Genomic DNA, 19,497 nt, shown 5'->3' with positions numbered 1-19,497 from the left:
CTGCCGCTTGCTTTTGCCGCGCAGCGCGGCGGCTCCGCGCGGCCTCGCTGCCTCCGCGGCCGCCGGCGCTCTCGCTTGCCCCCTTTTTCTCTTGGCCGCTTCTAATTAAAACGTCCCCGTCTGCTCGCTTTTACATTAATTATACTTCCCTCCTCCGGTACCTCCTTTGGATTCCTAATCCAATTATCTTTTTAAATAATTGCTTTATCTCTCCCCATCGCCGGGCACTGCAGCCGCGCGGTGTTTGCATGCAGCTCGCCTTCGTTTAAGCGCGGGGTTGGGGGGGGGGGATAGAAATAATTTAAATACCCGCGCAGTCCCCCCCGGCCCGGCGAGTGCGGGCGCCCGGGCCCCTGCGCCGGCCGCGGAGCGGCGCGGAGCCCTCACGCCGCTCTCCGCTCTCTCCGCAGGCGCTGCGGCCTCGCCTCCGCGCGGCGAAGAAATCCGCCTCCTGGGTCGCCGGCCCTCGTTGCCGTCTTAATTTTGCATTTCTTTTCCTTTTTTTGTTGCTGTTGTCGTTGTTATTATTTTTTTCCCCCGGAGATCGCTTGAGGAGCTCGCGTCGGTGACGGCGGGACGGAACGAAAGAAAACTCCGTTGGCACCCGGTTTATCGCTCTCTTTTTTAATTTTTGTTGTCGTTTTAATTTTTTTTTTGCCCCCGTGTTTGGGGTATTTCTGGGGGCTCTCCTTGTTGTTTTTTTCCCTTTCCCCCCTTCCCCCCTACTTTTTTTTGTTTTTTTTTCTTTTTGTTTTGTCTTGGGTTTTTGTTTTTGTTTTGTTTCGTTTTTTGCTGCCGTACCTTGGAGGAAACCTGCCCGGCTTTTAGCATGATGTCTTACCTTAAACAGCCCCCTTACGGCATGAACGGGCTGGGGCTGACGGGCCCCGCCATGGACCTGCTGCACCCCTCCGTGGGGTACCCGGGTGAGTGTCCCGGGGCGCGCGGCCGGGAAGCCCCGTCGGGTCGGGTCGGGTCGGGGCGCGCGGAGGGTCCCCGCGGCGGGGCGAGCGGGGCGGCGGGGGGCAGCTGCCTTCCCCCCTTCCCCGGGGCTCCTTCGTTCCCGCCGGGATTTTTAAGGAGAAGCGGCTCTTTTAAAAGAAAAAAGAGGTTTATTTCAGCGCAACGAAATCTGCGGGAGCGGACCTGCCGCGTCCCCGGCCCGGCTGCCGTCGGGGCGCCGCTGCCCGCCGCGGGGAGGCGAGGGGGGTTTCGGCGGCGGCGGCGGTGGCGGCCGGGCCGGGCGCCCCGCGGGAAGGGGCCGCGGCGGGTCCCCGCGGTGACCCGCTGCCGCCCGTCGCCCCGCAGCCACGCCGCGGAAGCAGCGGCGGGAGCGCACCACCTTCACCCGCTCGCAGCTGGACGTGCTGGAGGCCCTCTTCGCCAAGACCCGCTACCCCGACATCTTCATGCGCGAGGAGGTGGCCCTGAAGATCAACCTGCCCGAGTCCCGCGTCCAGGTACCGGCGGGGGGAAGGGGGGGAGCGCGGGGGGCGGCGGGGGGATGCGGCGCTCACGGCCGCCCCCTCCGCCCCCCGCCCCAGGTCTGGTTCAAGAACCGCCGGGCCAAGTGCCGGCAGCAGCAGCAGAGCGGCGGCGGCGCCAAGAGCCGCCCGGCCAAGAAGAAGTCGTCGCCGGCCCGCGAGAGCTCGGGCTCGGAGAGCAGCGGGCAGTTCACGCCGCCGGCCGCCTCCAGCTCGGCCTCCTCCTCCTCATCCAGCTCCAACTCGTCGGGCCCCGGGGCGGCCCTGGGCGCCCCGGCGGGGGCCGCCGCCGCCTCGCTCAGCACGCCGGCCTCGTCCATCTGGAGCCCGGCCTCCATCTCGCCGGGCTCGGCGCCCTCGGCGGTGACGCTGCCCGAGCCCCTGCCGCCCGGCGGCGCCTCCTGCATGCAGCGCTCGGTGGCCGGCGCCTCCTCGGCCACCTACCCGGTCTCCTACGGCCAAGGCGGGGGCTACGGGCAAGGCTACCCGGCGCCGCCCTCCTCCTCCTACTTCGGCGGCGTGGATTGCGGCTCCTACCTGGCGCCCATGCACTCCCACCACCACCCCCACCAGCTCAGCCCCATGGGGCCCTCCTCCATGTCGGGCCACCACCACCACCACCACCACCACCCGCTGAGCCAGAGCTCGGGCCACCACCACCACCACCACCACCACCACCACCAGGGCTACGGTGGCGCCGGCCTGCCCTTCAACTCCTCCGACTGCCTGGACTACAAGGAGCCCGCTGCCGCCGCCGCTGCCGCCTCCTGGAAACTCAACTTCAACTCCCCCGACTGCCTCGACTATAAGGACCAGGCGTCCTGGCGCTTCCAGGTCTTGTGAGGGGCTGGTCCCCTGCCGCCGCCACCGCCGCCGTCCGGCTCCCCCGGCCGGGCTCGGGCTCCGGCTCTGGCTCCGCTCCTTCCGCCCCCCCTCGTCCCCCCTCTTCGTTAACCGTGATGATAATTAAAGCCAAACCAGCCCTCGCCCCGGCACTGCGGCACCCCCGGCCGCGGGCAGCGGTGGCGGCGGCGGAGGGGTCCTGCCCGTCTTTCTCGACTGATATTTATTTGCTTTCCCGTGCCCCAGGACTGTCCCCCTCCGGTGGGTTTGTTATAATTATTATTTTTTTAAATGGAACAGAAGAGGACTTAAAAAAAGGAGGGGAAAAAAAAAAAGCCAAGCCTGGCGTCCGTCCTGCTGTCCCCCTGTGGGTGCCCGTGCGTGGGGAGCGCTGGCCCCCGGGCCGCCGTTCCCGCGGGACTCTTCAGCCTCCTGCTGCTGGAAGCGGCGGGAACTGTGTACATACTCGGTCCGTTCCAGTGACCATTATTATTTTTAGTTGATGCTATGGGGTTGACATTTATCTCGAGTCTAACTTGCAAGAAGTGGAACTTTTAAAAGAAAAAAAAAAATTTTTTTTTTTAATTTTTTTTTTTCCCCTAAAGGTGAATCCTTCCCTGAGGGGGGAGTCAGGGGCCCTGGTCTTGCATCCTCCCCTCCTTGAGGACTCGGCGCAAGGCCGGCCTGGCGGCGGCCGCTGCCGCGGAGGAGGGCCGGGGCCGGGAGCAGGGATCAGCCTGGGTGCGTGGGGAGGGAAGGGCGGTGCAGCTGATAACACAACCCAGATCCAGTTTGCAAACCAAAAAAAAAAAAAACTTTTAGGAAAAAAAATTAAAAAAATAATAAAAGAGGAAAGAAAAAAGCAGAAAAAAAGTTTTGGGTTTTTTTTGGGGAGGTGGGGGGGAGGAGGGGAAGCAGCACCATTTTTTCCCCAGCCCCTTCTCTTGGGCGGGGAGTTTCAGCGCGGCTCCCGGCTGCTCGCCGGCGTCTCGGCCGCGCCGCTGGTTCCCGGCGGTGTTGCTCCGGGAGGACTGTGTGTACGTGTGATGTTGATGCCGTAACCCCGCACCTGCCTGTGGAAATGTAAGGGTGACCCCCCCTTCTTCTCTTCCCCCCCTCCCCAATAAAATCCAAACTAATAAACCCAGTGGTGTCCTGTCCTCCTTCCTCTTCCCCAGGAAACTTCTGCCGGGTGAGAAACGTGCTGGGATGGGGATCTGCTGGGGGGGGGAGGGGGGGATGTGCAATGAGTTTGTGGGTGCTCTGAAAAGTGGTGGTGGCGTGGGCTCAGGGCTGGCTTTCCTATTAATCGATAAGGTTAATTGCCTGCCCGCTTACGCGCCCGGTGGCCCCCGGTCGGTGCGCGGCGAGCACCCGGCCGAAAGCTGCCCAAAACCAGCCACGGGCGGGAGGGGGGGCGGGGGCGTCCCAAAGCTGCAGCCCGGCCGCTGGGGGCATGAATTAACCCTGACGATCTCCCCCCCCTTTTTTTTAATTCCTTTTAGCCTTTGCACCGCAATTGCTGGCGGCTGCCCGGGGCCGGTTCCCACGCCGGGAGCAAGGCACCCCGCGCCACGGGGCGTTTGTGTGGCGCCGTGGGGCCCCGGGCCCTGTGGGAAATGAGCTCCAAAAACCAGGGAGGGGGGAAAGTACATGCATACATATATATATATATATATATATATATATATGGGGGTGTGTGTGTGCGTGCCTGTACAGCGCCGGGCCGTGAGCCCTGCTGGTGGTGGCGGCTCGGCCGGGCGCTGGCACGTGGCCGTCCCCGGGGCCGAGCCGGGCAGGGGGTGGCGACGCCGCCGGGTTTGGGCTCGGCGTGGGGGGGGGCCCAGGCGGCCGTGTTCGGCCCCTCCGGCCACGAGCGCTCAGCAGACTTTGGGGAGGGGGGGAGGAAATGCCCAAATCCCTGGTGCTGGGGGGCCGATGCACGTGGGGCGCAGCTGCCCCCCCAAATCCCCGCTGGGAGAGGGCAAAAACGGCCCAGCGCGGCTCCCGCCGTGGTTCCTGGTGCCGCTTGCCAGGCCGGCGCGCAGGAGCCCCTCCGCCGGGCACCGGGCTGCCGCGCCGCGCTCCCGGAGCGGGGAGAAGCAGGGAGCCGCCTGCGGAGTCGCCTTGTTTCGCGGGGCTTTGGGGCCTCCCTTCGAAAGCGCTGCCTCCGGGGTGGCTCCCCAGCAGTTGGGCGTTCGGCTTTTGAGGCGCACGTGGGGCGAAGGCAGCAGCCGAAGCGTAAAACCGGGGGCCGGAGGGGGCACAGCCGAGCCCCGTCCCCGAGCGGGCCGAATCTCGGCTTTTCTCCACGAGGCCGGCTGCGTTTCGTGGCGCCTCTCTCCGAGGCCCGCAGCTTCCCAAGGCCCGAGAGCGTGACTCACGCGGGAATGGCCGGCCGTGCTGCAAAAGAGAGGCTAACCCGCCACTCTGGCGTTTATTTTTATTTTTTCCCCCATATTTTCCCCCATGCTCAGTAGAGAACGGGCTGGAAAACGGCGCGGGAGGGGCGGCTGCGGCGCCCGCTGCCTCCTGGCAGCCCGCCGGGAGCCCGGCCGGGATTCCCGCGGCCAAACGCGTGTTTCCCGCCGCCGTCGCCGCCGCTGCGGCGCTCGGGAAGCAGCTTGCCGCCCCGGACGCAAGTCTTGGCAGGTAAAACCGGCACGCTCTTACGCCGTGTTTTCTGTTCAAGCTGCAAGTTCGAGGAGACTGGCACGGTGCCTACCGTGGGGCTTTTTTTGGGGGGGGGAGGCTGGTTTCAAAGGCGCCCGGCGTCGCCGGCAATAAGAGCGTCGCGTGCACTACGCCGCACGTGAGCGCCTGGGCCGAAGGCTTTTCTGCTCGTAAGCCAAAAGCCAGGATGTTGGGGGGGGGGGGGAGGGGGCAAGGGGACAAAAACACCCCGCTTGGGCTGTCACGGCTCTTTTACGCTTGGTGCATCGCGGCCCTCCGGGAATTTACGACCTAGTCGCTATCACCGGCGTGTTTGTCCTCCGACGGCTTGGTTTCCCGTGTGGGAAGCTTCGCTTTTAATCCCCTCCCCCCCCGCCCGTCTCAGGTTTTTCTGCCTTGCGGAGCAGTTTGCAGGGCCCCGAGGAGCCCGGTGCTCCCGGGGCCGGAGCCCCCGACGGCGCTGCAGGGCTGCGGCACGAAGCGTCGGGAGCAGAAGGCATAAATTATAACGTTACAAGTTTCGGGAGCAGCGTACACTAATTCGACTTATTACAGTTATTTTGTAGCCACCCTTTGCGGCACGGCGTAAAGAGACTGGATGATTAGGGATGAATAAGGCATCGTTGCACCCGACCATTTGTGGTTTTCCTTGCGCTGACCTCTACATTATCCAGTCATTGCTAACTCATGCACATGGGTAGCAATTAATGCATATAAAATCCCACATCGGTACAAAACCTGTTTTGAATTCGTCAATAAAATCTCCTGGTGTAACTCCCGGACAAGGAACCTGCTATACTGGAGATCTTTTCTTTCATGTCTTATGTTCAAGCACAAAAAGCTGCAGGGAAGGAGGAGGGTGAAAATGGTCATACGGTTGAGGATAAAGGAAAACATATGCCCATTTCCAGTTAAATCCCTTTTCAGCACTTTTCCAGGACAGACAGGACTTTTCCAGGAAAGCCATAAAAGGATTTTGTGAAAAACTGAGATTTTAGGAAATGGCATTCTGGATCTTATGTACATTTCTAGTATCACTTCCTGTATATTTTTAAGCTGAAATCCTCTTAGCATGCAAAGTAAATAGATTATGATATACTGAAGGATTAAGAATCACTGTCTGGTGTCAGATTAATCCCTCATATAGACCATCACTTGTACTGACAGAAATATGGCTGCAATTCAGCAAAATAGCTGTATGGCTAAGTAACACATTTCAGCGTTGCATGTAGAACAAGTGAGAGATTTCCTTGCTCTGTTGTTACAGCGTATGTATTTCAGAAATTAAATTTTAATCTATATCACATTAAATGCACGCTCTCCTCAAAGTAAGGAGGCACCGAGTAACCAGCCATTACATGCACAGCGTCTGCGCGGGGAAACGGTGCAGCAGCCTGCTCTGTTTCAAAGCTCCTTTTATTAATTTTCCCCATCGAGCATATAAACTCTCTTCAAACTGGGGAAAAAGAAAAAAAAAAAAAGTCTCGTTCTAATATACTCACTGAAATACACTGATTCTAATAAAGTGCTGGAATCCGCTGGGAATTTTTCTGTTGCGATCAAAATCTCCCTGAGTTCGGCAGAAATTCAGCAGGCTTTTGCCTCTTAGGGGAAAATGGCTGACCAACAGTAAGCGAAAATATTTTGCTTGGGTAAACACAGATTTTTTCGTTAACAAAACATTTCTAATAGTTTGGCTTTTTTTTTTAACACAGTGCTTTTATTTTTGGTCCATTTATTCCCACTGATTTGTTCACAGTACAAAACCAACTTGAAACAGAGCCCCGGCTTTGGGTTTTAGCAACCGAATGCTCCGAAAGATCAAACATAAGCCACACGCGTGCATACAGCAGAGTACAAAATAAGTGTACATACATGATGCACTGGATCAAATGGTGGGAAGAAAGACCTGTTACCAGGCTCTCTGCTCTTCTAACAGTCAGGGGAAAAAAAAAAAACTGCAGCGATGAAACAGGTTGAGTTACCTTCCCAGTGCATTTTTCTCTTAGTGGTTAGAAGCGGCAGATTAAAATCTGGACTCCAATGGAATGATGCTTAAAAGGCTCCACGTCTTTTTTTTTAAAAGGCAAAATAATGGTTATTCAGCTAAGATGATATAGCTAGATATGAAAATTGAGAGCATTCTCAGGAAAACGCTGCCGACTGTGAAAGGCTGCTCTTTCACAGAGGTATCCTGAGTGGAGATTTTATCGGCTAGTATCGCAACGGAGCGGTTTGCAGGGCCTTAAGTGGAAATTCAGATCTGCTTCCGAGGGGAGATTCTTAAAACATATAATGCATGGAGAATTACGGAGGAGTTGATGAACCGGTGCAAGGAAAAACAAAGCTTTCGGCACCGCATTTGCTGGGCAACCCGGGATGTGTAATTAATCAAAAGTCTTTTTATTTTTAACGTGTCTTCGGATGCCACGACGAAAACGGCACCGTCGCGTCCTCCACAAGCAAACGGGGGTCCGGCTTTGCAGGGGCGAACGTGGAAGCGCCGCGGGGGCGTCGGGGCAGCGCTCCCTCCGCGGCCGGGCCGCATCTCCAGCCGGCGGCCGGGATCCCGCGGCCTCGCTCCACGCGCCGGGGGGGGGGGTCACACGCGCCCCAGGTGCACCACGTGGAGACACCCGCCGGTCCCCTGCGGGGCAGAGACGCACAGGGTCAGGGCAGCAGCCGAAGGCGGCGGGGCGCCGACGTCGTCCCCCTCCCTCCCCCCCGGGAACTGCAAACGGGGACGGGCGCGGGCCCGTGGGCCTCCTTCCCTGCGGGAAAGAGGGAAACCCTTTCCCGGAGTGGCAGCTCCATCCCACGGCACGCGCCCTCCACCGCTCGGATGGCGAGCCGCTCGCCTCGTGGGGAGACCGGCCGCAAGCGTGCTCCGGAGGCCGCCCGGCCCCGGCAGGGCTCCCCGTTATTTCTCAGCATCCCTGGCTCCCCCTGCAAAGCAGCGCGTGCATCCCAGGCCCCGCCGGGTCATTCCCGTGCGGAAACTCAGGGCATGCCTTCACCGCCAGCACCGGTGCTCACGTGGGTGCGCCTGAGCTGGAAGGTGCCCGACTCGCTGCCTGCCAGGCACGCGGCTGCGGCAAGGCGAAACGTGGCCGGGGCCAAAGCCCGAGCAGCCGCTGAGCTGCTCTGCACAAGCCTTGCAAGCCTGCGCCGCGCACCTTGCTCCCGCGGGCGCCCGGGCAGCCAGCCCCGCGCCCAGGCCAGAAAAGGCACCTTTCCGCTCTTGCGCGGCAGCGCCCTGGCCAGCCGCTAAGGCAGCCGAGTTCAAGGGAGAAGCGGCACGCTTCCCCAAGCTTTCGCCTCATCCTTTCCTCCCTGATTCACACTAGAGGCAACTCTTGCAAGAAAGAGCGAGAAAGATGTCTTTTTCTCCTGCGAGAAGTGCAGCCTCTAGGGATGTGATTGGTTGCAAGGGATGAGCCAGCTGCAGCTCATGAACGGAGCCTATTAATGCAGGTAATGGCAGCTCCCAGGGGCTTTTGTGTGTGCCCTGGTTTTTGGGTAGCTGCAGGCTTGCTGTGGGTTTCCCTTGCTCTCAGAACAGCTCTTGTGGCTGGAGGCTCCAAAACGCGATGGGGTGTTTTTCAGAGGATCCATAGCCATAGTGCCTGGAGGAGCAGTGGTGCCTGAAGGTAAGGACTGGCTTTTTCTTCCCCGGAGCTGTGTTGGTGCCAGACTGGCAGGGGTTTTTCTCTTGGTGTAGTGGGGAGATGGTGTGTGGGTCACGTGAGGCTTGCGCTCTGTTGCGGTGGGTCTGGTTTCTGCAGGAGCTGTGCTGTTGGGTGCAATTGGCTTGGCCAGTGCTAGGCAGTGCAAATCGGTGATTTCTTTCTTCTTTTGATGCTTGTTCTGGGGGCTGAGGCAATGAGTGGAAAGTAAAGGCAGACAGCAGAGAAAAAAATAAAAGTTTGACCATTTAGCGTTCAAGGATATCTGTTGCGTAGGTCCCTGTTGCCCCAGGGTTGGGGTCCTGAGTGTATCAGATCTGTATGTGACCCGGGCTTCTATTTTTGTGGCCGCCTCTCTGTCTGGGCCAGGCTTAACCAGAGCGTTCATCCTGCTCCAGCTCAGCTCCTCAGTCCTATTTCCTCAAAACCTGGTCGTGCTAGAGCGGGCTTCAAGGTGTCGCACGGGAAGCCTGCGTGGCATCAAGCACATGTACTGCTGCAGAGGTGTTCAATGTTAATCGGAGAATAGAGAGGTGTGATGACTGGGACCTTCTTCTGACAGCTGCGTCTTTTCTGCTGCCAAGTTGCTACAACCTGTTTTATCGCTGGGGTGCTCCAGGAGTTGGTTTTCATGCTCCAGTAAGAGGGCTGTCCAGGAGAAAGGGAAGTCAGCAGTGCAGCATCGTTTCTGGTAATGAGCAGCTAGCTATCCAGCGAAGGAAAACATGAGTATCCTGACAGGATAGCACCCGCTTGTGTCCTGGAGAGTTTCAGCTGTGGGACTTTGCATGGTAATGATGCGGTCCCTCTCCGGCAGGCTGAGGGAGGAGCAGCATGGGAATGTGCACCCTGTAATTGAAAAGCCACTAAGCCACCTGCAGGCATGGCAGGACGGAGGCAGTGGTTTGCTCCGTCTCCTTGGGTCTAAGGCAGAACGGAGTATCCCTTCCTTTTGGATGAGGAAATGGAGAGAAACATCTTCCCTGTGCTTCTGTGTTGCTCCCAGGAGGGTGGTTTTTTTCTGTTGGGGGCGGTGTGTGTCATTATCAAGGGCATGATGAAGGTGGGAAAGGAGGATAGTGGGAGAGGGAGGAATAAATGAAGGAGCCATGAACAATTATTTTAAACATATTTTTTTTTGAAGTGGAGACTGCCTGATTCTGTCTAGCCTAGGCCACAAAAATGGACAGTATGGGCAGACATAAGTGCTGTTGTGTTCCATAGGTCCTGCTCTGTTTCATGGGAAATGCCTCCTTGTTTCCCTTGGACAGTGTCATATGCAACCTCTATAGCGGTGCTGGTTATTTTCCTGAGTAAAAACATATTAAAGCAATCACTGAGTAGCCATAAGGTACCATTGACTGGAGTATCTCAAAGTACTGTAAACAAGCAAAAGCAGTCTCCATCCTAGGAGTGATGGAGCAGTTAAGATTTGCCTGCCCCAAAGTGTCTACTTTGTACTGAGGTGGGTGACCAGGTCATTTGGAGACTTAGTCTTACTTATCTAATGTTGGGTGCTGCTGAACTGAGATACTTTGAACTGACCTATGTAGCTTGGTCAAGACTGTACGGCAGCACAGGCCAGGAGAGACTTCCAAAGGTCGTCTGGTCCAAGCCCCCGCTCAAAGCAGCTAGAATAGATGGGGCCTCAAGAAGGCTGGCTCTCGAGATCTCACCTGTCCCATCTCCAGCCTTTCCTGGAAGATGGGACAGAACACAAATGCCAGATCCCAACCCCATCAAATGCTGCCATTGGGATCCTAGTTTCTCCTAAGGTCTTGTAAGCTGTGTGGCAAAGGGTTTCCTCTAGAAAACAAATCTCGTTTGACTGCCTGAGCATTACTTGGCTGTGTGACAGCCAGCTGCTCTGGTAGGTGACTGGGAACATTTTGTTGCATGATCTTTGCAGTTTCAGGGAGGAGAAGCTTCCTCGTAGCTCCCAGCGGCAGCCAGCGAGGAGGACGCTAGCTGCCATGCGCCTACAGAAGATCAGGTCCGTCCTGGACGGCATCCTTGTGGAGGCCTTGGTGGCCATTTGCTTGGGAAATGGGTCACTTCTGACTTCAGCCGGAGAACTGCCAAGGGGGCAAACCCGATCCTCCCGCTGGCAGCTGCTGGGATCCTCCTGCGGAGTTGGCTGTGCAAGAAGGGCTGGGCGCTGGGTGTGCTCCTCTCGCGTGGCACCGAGCCCGGTATTGTGCGGGCTCCCTCTGAAGCAATGTGCAGGAAGCAGTGGTGGAGCAGCTCCAGCCTGGGTGAACAGCAGGAGGGTGAAAATGGGAGTCGGGCACAGGCCCCGGAGAGCCCCGGGCCTGCTCCGGCGTGGAGCTGGCAGTGCCGAAAGGCTCCTTTCTTCAACAGGGGCAGCGCAAAGCAGCACCCGAGCTGCTGTCAGTGGCGCCTTCGTTGAGTTCAAGGTGGCCTTCGGGCCGGCTGGCTAGCTAGGAGGGAGCTTTCCTGATTCCCTGGGTGCTCATTTCTGTATTGGGATCCGGTTAGCTGTGAGACTTGCAAACTTCTGTGCGCCATTAAAAGTCGGGACAGAACAGCGTTGGAAAACGCTGTGGTCCGGGAAGCGGCAAAGTCGGTGCGGTGTGGACGGCTTCTCCACTCCCCACATCGGGCGGTACGAGAGGCTGCCTCCTCTTTAGCAGGTTGCTTCCTCCCGCAGTCGGAGGGCTGGCTGCTCCCAGCACCGTCTCCAGCACCTTCCCGTGGCCTTGCAGGAACTGCTGCAGCTCGGGGGCCGGTCGGCGCTTTTTTGTTTATCTGGATTTCACTGTTGTGTTAGTCCAGAGCTTCCAAACAAGCTGCTTAATGTACTAATTCAGCCGCTTACGCGGGATAGAGGAGCCTTCCTGCGTGCGGTTCAGGGCAGGAGCAGTTAACTGTGGGCTCACCCAGCTGCAAACGCCGAAATCCCACAGATCTCTCCTGGCTGCCACCGTTGCTATATTTTATTTCACAGTGCATCCTCAGGGCTGCTGGAAGAAGGCAGAGCTGCCATTAAAAAGCCAGCTGGGGCCGTCCTGCGAGCACGGGGCTTTGCAGGGAGCGCCAGCCCTGTCGCCGGCTCCCAGCCCTTCCCTGTGCCCCACCGTGCGCGGGGGCCTGCTGGAGGTGGGGCTGGCGCCTGGTGTCCTCCAGCCGTTGGCGACTGGTAGAGCAGCTCCGGGAGCAGGACTTGACTTGGCACAGGCTGGCTTTATAAAGAAAGAAAGTAGTGCCATCCTGCCCTGCTGGGAGGCTGGAGAGTTCATCTTTTCTTTTTCCTTTATAAGTGATTCATTTGTACCAAGGCCAAACATTGAAAACTTCAGCCTTGAAAATAAAAGTTGCAATGAGAACCGTAATTGGGAGGAGGTGGCGAAAATATGGGCAGTTTCATGCCTCTGTCCGCGCTGCTGCCACGCAGTTTTGTTCTTGTTTATTTTTTTTCTTTGCACTCCCACGGGCTTGTTTTAGTGCTGCTGAATCATCTGCTCTGGGGCCGGGGTTGCTCTCACCTATATGCTCTATAGGAAGTGGGCCAGGAGGGAAGGTGCCCGGGGGGAGCCGAAGCACCTGGGGACGGGGCAGGTTCGCCCCAGCTATGTGGGATACCTTCCCCCTCTCCGGCTCGGGCGAGGCTTTTCCAGCCCGGAGTGCCGGAGCCAGCACAGGAGGGGACAGGGCGCGGGACTGGAGGCTGGCAGAGGGCGAAGGGCCCATCCACCTTTTTTTTTTTTTTTTTTGCAGCGTATTCCAGTCAAATCAGCTTAAAGCAGTCATGAAGCCATAGGATAATGTTTCGCTCCCCTTCGCTGCGGCCGCGCTGTCGAAGGCGCCCCTACGAGCCCCGGCTGGTGTCTGTAAGCCGAAGGTGGCTCGAGGACAATGAGCTCTTTCTCGCGCCCCATCCGCCGGCTAACAACCCTTCTGGGCGGCTGCCGCGCCGTGCTCGGCTCGGAGCGCGAGAAGGAGCCCTGTCCCAACAGCGCGGCGTACGGCGCGTTTCTGCCGACTCCAGCGAGAGCCCTGCAGGCGAACAGCTTGCAGGGACAGGCTCGGGAAGCTTCAGGAAGCTGCAAAACAGAGTAAATAATAATAAGCAGAAATGGAAAAATAAATCAGAAATGCGTTACCTGCTCTGTAGGAACGGCTCTCAAGTTTCCTTTAAAAAAAAAAGATCATCACGTTATTTACATTCCATTGAACTCACTGAAAAACCCAAACAAACACGGGCACGGTATTAGGTAACCCTTCCACTTTTTTGATAGGACACAGCTATTTTTATAACCTGTTATTCAATGGAGGAGTTAAAATATTTACTATATTGCTTGGGCAGGTTTGTGCATGTCAGACACCTATATACCAAGTGCCAAGTTAAAGCAGTCGTGATTTTTGCAGACGGGGCGTTGCGGAGCCCCCCGAGGTCAGCGACGGGCGCGGGCTCCCGCGCGGCCGTGGCGCGGTGCGGCGCGACGGTGCTGCGTGGCTGCAGTGGGGTCGGGGGCTGCAGCGCCTCTCGCTCGCCCCGCGCGAGCCCGGCTGCCGGTGGCGGGGCAGCCGCGGGGCGGCGGAGCGCTTGCTGCGTGCCTTGGGAGGGTTTTGCAGCCCGCGTGCTGTCGGGCTGCCGCTGGAGGTAGTGGAGGACGAGGCTTCGTGTTACAGCTTGAGCTGCCTTCGCAGCTGCCAACGTCGAAGAGAAGCCCTGCTCTGGGCGATGGGCTCCTGCCCCTCACCTGGTCCTAACGCCGGTGTCCTCCGATCCCCCTGTGAGCCGGTTCTGCTCGCTGCGATGGATGAAAGTCCATGGGTAAGAAATGAAAAATCTCTATATTTAATATATATATTTTTCCTCTGGGATAACATGCTGCCTGGCCCTTTGCTCGGTCTCATGACCGAGGGTGCAAGGAGGAGAGAGCAGGACTAAACTTCCCATTTTGATGGTGGTGAGCCGGTAATCCAGCTCGATCTGACAGGGGAAGCACCCCTTGGCCAGCTGGTTGGGAGCCCCCTCGGATGCGGATGTGTGACCTGCGCCTCCTGCGGGAAGGAGCCGGAGACGGGGCCGGGCGGGAGCTGCCTCCTGTCGGCGCGGGGGATGGGAGTGCTGGGCAAAGCAGAAGGTGAAAATCCTCTTCTCGCCCCTCGTGCGAATGCTTTCACGTGCACCTGGCTTGCGGACTCGACAGGGCGGCTCTTGACCTGTGGCTTCCTGTGCTGAAATACCCCGGCACGCTCCCTTATACCCTCGAACCATTCCGAATCCGCCGTCTGCGGATACGGATTCCGCAGAGGCAGAGCAGCTCTGCCGGCTCACTCCAGAGAAACGCCGGCAGAAGCCCTGTCGGACATTACTTCTGAAACCGTGCAATTCGGTGAAGCTCTGCTGCTTGAGGACCTGGCCGTTATACACCAAATAACAGAGCAACAGCAACCGTAACTAATAAACACTTCACCTGTCTCACGTCTTGGCTGAATCATGAATAACGCTGTAAGATAAGGCGCTTCACGCAATCAGATAACTTTTTTTTTCTTCCCCTGTGTCATGAGAGCCAACAGCCGTTTCAGGAACGGAGTCCTCACGCCTGCCCTTCCCGCTAGACATACCGAGCTGATGCTGCGGTGCCGCTGGCTTATTTTCGCTCCCAAAATTCAAGCGTTAACGTTATTTCTAACTTCCCCCCGTTGTGCGTGCCTGAGTTGCTTGTTGGCTTACCTTCTCGGTTCGTGGCAGAAGGCTTCTCCGTTTGAGAGGCGGCACAGACACCCGCTCCGGGCCCCGGCTCCTCATCCTCCGGCTGCCTGCGGCTGGCGGACCTTTAAAAACAAAATAAAAGTGACGGGAGGGGAGGGAGGAAGAGTTGGGGAGATGCTGCTGCACAGAGCAAAGCTGCTCGGTTTGTCTTGCAGCTTTTTTTTCCAAGTATGGAGCAGTCTGCAGTTCCCGGGTTTCGGGCTGTAGCTCTTTTTTTATCAGACACCAGTGTGTGTGTGTGTGTGTGTGTTGACAGTGCGTTACTGGGAAGAGCCGCTGGGCCTTGCAGTCACTCCATGTCCGTCCCATCAGCCGCAGACGGGGTGTCAAGTTGGGTTTTTGAGGGGTTTGGGCTGTGTTTAGCGGAGCAGAGGGAGGCTGTCGGGTGCAGCCGGACAGGCGAGGTGAGCCCCGGCGCGGGAACGGGGGCTGCGAGACCCAGAAGGCGTCACGGGTTTCCTGCGATTTCTTCTGCGGTTAAACCCTCTCACCCCCCTCCAACGCTGCAATCCGAGTTGCGGAAGAGCTCCGGGGAGGAAAAAGGCAGCGCTTTGCTGCGGAAAGTGCAGAGGGATAATTTAGTTTGGTTTTGGTTTTCATAGTCTCATTTTCTTTGCTTGTCCCTTACATTTTGTCAGGCAACGGTGGGAAAGGCGCTCTGCTCCCGAGGCAGTGGAGCTGGTGTTTGGGCTGCTATCTCAGCTTGCCGCTCATCCTGCTGCCCTCGAACCACCAAATGCCCAGTGAAGGCAAAGGCAACGTTGCCTTTGGCAAGACTGAGCTGAGCAGGGAAAACGAACAGAAATTGCCAGGTGAGGCCAGCTGCAGGTCCCGGGTGCCTCCCCCGGGCTGAGGTTTCCGCGCTCTGGATGCAGCTGTTTACTGCGCTCCTGCATGTAGGAGAGCAGTTGCACCACCTGTGGGTGTTTTGTTTTGTTTTTTCCCCCTCTCCTCCTCCTCCTCGAAGCCTGTCAGTAGATCCTCAAGGGTTGCTTTTAGTTACAACAGCAATGAAGTTGCGAGAGTGAAAATGTGGATGCTCTTGTAGGGCGCCCTAGCTGTTAACAGCCACAGTGTGAAATCTCCCTTGGCTCTGACAACATGAATAACACGTTCCAGGAGTAAGTCTTTTATTGCTGACAAGAATGCGAATAACTAAGAAAAAGCTCGGACTTTCTCTGCGTCTTTGTCTTCGTCCAGCCAGTATGGCGATAGCTTTGCAAGCAGCTGGGAGTCTGTAAAGCACTCGAAAGTAACTCTCCTCATCAGCTTTGCTGAGCTGTGTTTAAGCTGCAATAATGCAATGGTTGGGTTGTGCTAAGCTTTATTGCTTCGGCAAAAGAAACTAAGAAACTTCATTGCGGACCAGATTACGCTGGTAGCAAAACTGGAGAGATACTTTTGCTCTTCGACCCCATTATCTCCTCTGCAGTATCTTGATCAGCTTTCTTACACATAGCCGCGGCTTCTGTGCAGACCTGTAAATGGCTGTTTTGGCTGCCAAATTGCCATAACTCTTCTATTTTTATGTTTTAAGAGCTTAAAGCTGTCCATCCTCTTTGGACGTGTCTTTAAAATTGGCCAGTGCTGGGAGGATTTTGTGTATATCCGAAGGCTTAGAAGAAGATGTTACTTCTGCAGAGCTTCTAGTTTTGTAGTTAACAGACATGAAAAGCCCAGCGGGGATAAAAGGAACTTAACCAGTTCTGTCTAATGCATATAAATCTACCTAAGAGCTCAAGGCACTGGAAGTACTCAATGCACTACACTTATCTAAGATGCAGAAATGGGTCTTCAGCGCACACATGCCACATGTCCCATTCTGATGCCAAGTTAATATGAATTAGACTGAGATGAATAAACAAGGTCAGTCTGGGCTGGGCCAAGTTGAATCAGCGCAAAATAATTGTCAGTATTTTCGGTCAGCAATGACGGTTTATCTTGGCTCGGGGTTTGCAGGGCTATAGATTATAAAATGTTTTCAGTGGAACAGTTGGCAGGCATTTTATTGATTTTTTTTTTTTCTTTTTTTATTTTTGTGCATGCTGAAGAAATTTCCATCAAGTATACACACTGCTCATGTGACAAAGTCAAATTACTCTTTCAGACTTTTCTTTCTTTGGCTAAGCGAAGCTGGCAATACGTTAGCAATCTAATTTAATCTGGAGGACCTTTGTTGAGAATTAGGAGCGCATACAGCGCACCTCTATGCGTCCAGAATAATAAGAGTTAATTCTGTGTTTTTTCAAGTGCTGTACGCACATTAACTAATTAATTTGCCCAACATCTCTTTGATGTTGGTAACTGTCATGATCTCAGCTCTACGGAGGTGGGAATTGAGAGGGCAGCTTTGCCCAAAGCCGCCTCTGTTTGCCCGCTGTAGCCGGCTCGAGGCAAGCGAAGCTCCTGCCGCCTTCGCTGGAGTCCAGCAAAGGCCAGGGATGAGCGCCGCAGTGAGCGGGCAGGATTAGTGCTGCAGCGTTCCCGGGTCCCGAGTCGGTGCAGAGTCTCCTTGGTGGCATCGTCCCTTCCCCGTGATGCCCCTCGACCGCCTTCTCTTTGGAGCTGCGGGCCACCAGGGTGTGCGGAGCAGCTGCTAGGAGGGCGACGGACCCGTGGCACGGCGTGTTTCTCGGGGTGGATCCTGGCTATTTGAAGACTAGTTGTACTTCCTGGTTAACGAGGACTTTTTCAAAAGATAATTGCCAGCGGAAGAACACGCAGTAGGGCCGGAACAGTGAGGAACCCTTATTTTGTTCAATCATGTGAAACAATGGAGTAAGAAATATGTTTAATGCTTCTGGCTTTTTTTACATGATGCACAAAAGGAGCTGTGGCAGGATAACTCTTATTCTCTCTCTTTACGCTGATTTAATAACCAGCATATACAGATATGAAAGACTGTCATGCAGCTGTCTCTTAATGCTTCCTGAGGTTTTACTGGTGATGCTACAGATTCAAATTATATAAATGTGCTTCTGAGCTTAGTATAAAAACCCAGAGAGGACTTGAAATAGGTGTATTTGAAAGGACATAAAAAGCAACAGGAAAGTTTTATGAGAAAAATCAGTGCAGCAGTATATACTTTGGTCTTCTACTATAAACAAATTCATATTAAGACAAGAGAGCTTAATTAAAGTAGGAGTAGTGCTGGTTTGGTGTAGGTGGGCTGGTGGATAAGTGTTTTGAATTCAATTTCAATCAAATTCTGATGCTATGAATAAACACAAGATATTTAAAACTCCAACATCTTTTGGAAAGGTAACACAGTGAAACACTGAAGGGGGGAACCCCCGCACTGCAGTTTGCAATCACAGTGGCAGAGAAATGAGAGCAGCTGTCATGCTGTTTTGGACTCTTACAGGTAGAACCCTGGTGCTGTCCCAGGCGCTCGCTAGCTGATTCGTCTAGAAATAAACTGTCCCATGAGAAGTCAACTGGTTTCCTAAACATATTGCAGAGTTATCTTGCTCCCCTGAACAACGTTAACACCTTCTGAGAGGACTTCTGTTCTTTATGTGTAGGAAAAGAGCTATTCTGATGAAAACATGTCCATGTGGAGAGAAAAGAATAGTGAGAGAGAATAAATATTCCTAGGCCGTAAAAGACCTGAGGCTTGGAAGGACAGAACGGTAATGGTCTGTAGTGAGCATATGAGCTGGAGATAGGCACTTTGACTTGTAAAATTATTCACTGGGCTCTGCATTGGTGGCTGGTATTCCTGTCCTGTTCCTGGCAGAGTGGAAGAAACCACACAACGGATGAAGTTCCTGTTCCTGGAGCGTTGTCCTGCAGTCTTTATTGCCCATAACTTACTGTGTGTGCGCTGTTTGGAAAACTGATCATGTCATGCAACACGAGTGCCACTTTCATAAAATGTCATGGAGTTGCTCCAATTTCCTCTAGCTGTAAAACTTAGTCTAGTCTCAGAGTTCTCTGCTTTCTACCTATTAAAAAGAGAAGCTAGAATTTGTCTAGAACAAGCGCTCGGGTAAATAAAGCCCTGGGACTGTTCTATGAATGATCATTTTCCTTCCAGTCTTTTCTTGGCTTTCTCTTCCAGGATTGTCTTTCCTTGCTAGGTATTAGGCAGGGCCTGAAAGGAGATGATGATATTAAGAATTAATTGATCTGTTAAACATGCAGCCTGAAAATGGGGCTTCTGCTATGCACATGTATATTTGTAAGGCTCCCTGTAGGGCAACAGTAATAGGGTTTATTAAGAAGTAAGCTAAATAGAAAGGTCTTCTGCTAACCTTCTCACGTTGCCCAGGGCTTTTTGCCTTGGGTTGTAAATCATGAGATGCATCTCAGCTGTCCCAAAAAAAAGGTGCTTTCAAAGCTTAAACACAGGAGAGAGAAGTATAGGAATGTGCTGGGGACTTAATGAGATGAGCTTCCAGAAACTCAGGTGAGATACTTTCAGATCCTGATACCATTTCAAATTTGTATCTGCATAGTAGTGTTAGAAATGCAGTAATACAGGCCAATTGATGTTTGGATGCAACTAGCTGGTACAAAGGTGTAAACCCAAAGCAGATGAAGAAAAGACTCCAGAAAAGAAACAAAGCAACTTTCACTTCTTGTTCTTGTCAAACACCTGCCAACTCCCACTGTGGGGTCTTGCAGAGATTAGAGACTGCTGCTATCCAAAAGATAGTAGAGCCTAGCAGTTCTGTTGCTTGCAGTTTAATTCACGCGTGTCAAACAGATGTGAGCAGTGCTATTGACTTTGTGGGATTTATGGTTTACATCTACGGAAAGGTTGTGGGGGTTTTTATCGCAAGAATAATGCCATTGAACGACACTGAACACTGACACTCAAGATGGAAAGAACAGGTTAATTTAGGTTGGAAGGAACCTCTGGGGCTCATCTGGTGCAACCCTCTGCTCCAAGCAGATTCAGCTGTTAAGTTAGGTCCAGCTCCAAGGAGAGATCAGATTGCTTCAGGTCAGGCCTGTGATCCAGTGAGGACTTGTAAAGGATAATGACAGAAGGGAACCGTTTGCACCGGTGAACGTGAGGGATCCCAGAAGGACAGCAGCAATCCTTTCCCTTGTGCTAGAC

The 19,497-nt window shown here is 54.9% G+C and overlaps 1 protein-coding gene across 3 annotated transcripts; it reads left to right on the top strand.

Annotated features, from left to right (window-relative positions):
• The first annotated feature begins 829 nt into the window (after positions 1-829).
• OTX1 (orthodenticle homeobox 1) lies at positions 830-2,327 on the top strand. Of its 3 annotated transcripts, none has more exons than XM_026080776.1 (4): positions 830-926; positions 1,309-1,460; positions 1,545-1,729; positions 1,787-2,327. In XM_026080776.1, the coding sequence occupies exons 1-4, from the start codon at positions 830-832 to the stop codon at positions 2,325-2,327; spliced, it is 975 nt and encodes a 324-aa protein (XP_025936561.1). The 3 variants fall into 3 exon arrangements, with proteins under 3 accessions (XP_025936561.1, XP_025936560.1, XP_025936559.1); XM_026080775.1 differs by having other exon boundaries at positions 830-965; XM_026080774.1 differs by having other exon boundaries at positions 1,545-2,327.
• Positions 2,328-19,497: the final 17,170 nt, after the last annotated feature.

This window comes from Apteryx rowi, unplaced genomic scaffold (assembly GCF_003343035.1).
Source record: "Apteryx rowi isolate R43461 unplaced genomic scaffold, aptRow1 scaffold_53, whole genome shotgun sequence".
NCBI classification, from domain to species: Eukaryota; Metazoa; Chordata; class Aves; order Apterygiformes; family Apterygidae; genus Apteryx; species Apteryx rowi.
This window is presented reverse-complemented; position numbering and strand designations above follow the sequence as displayed.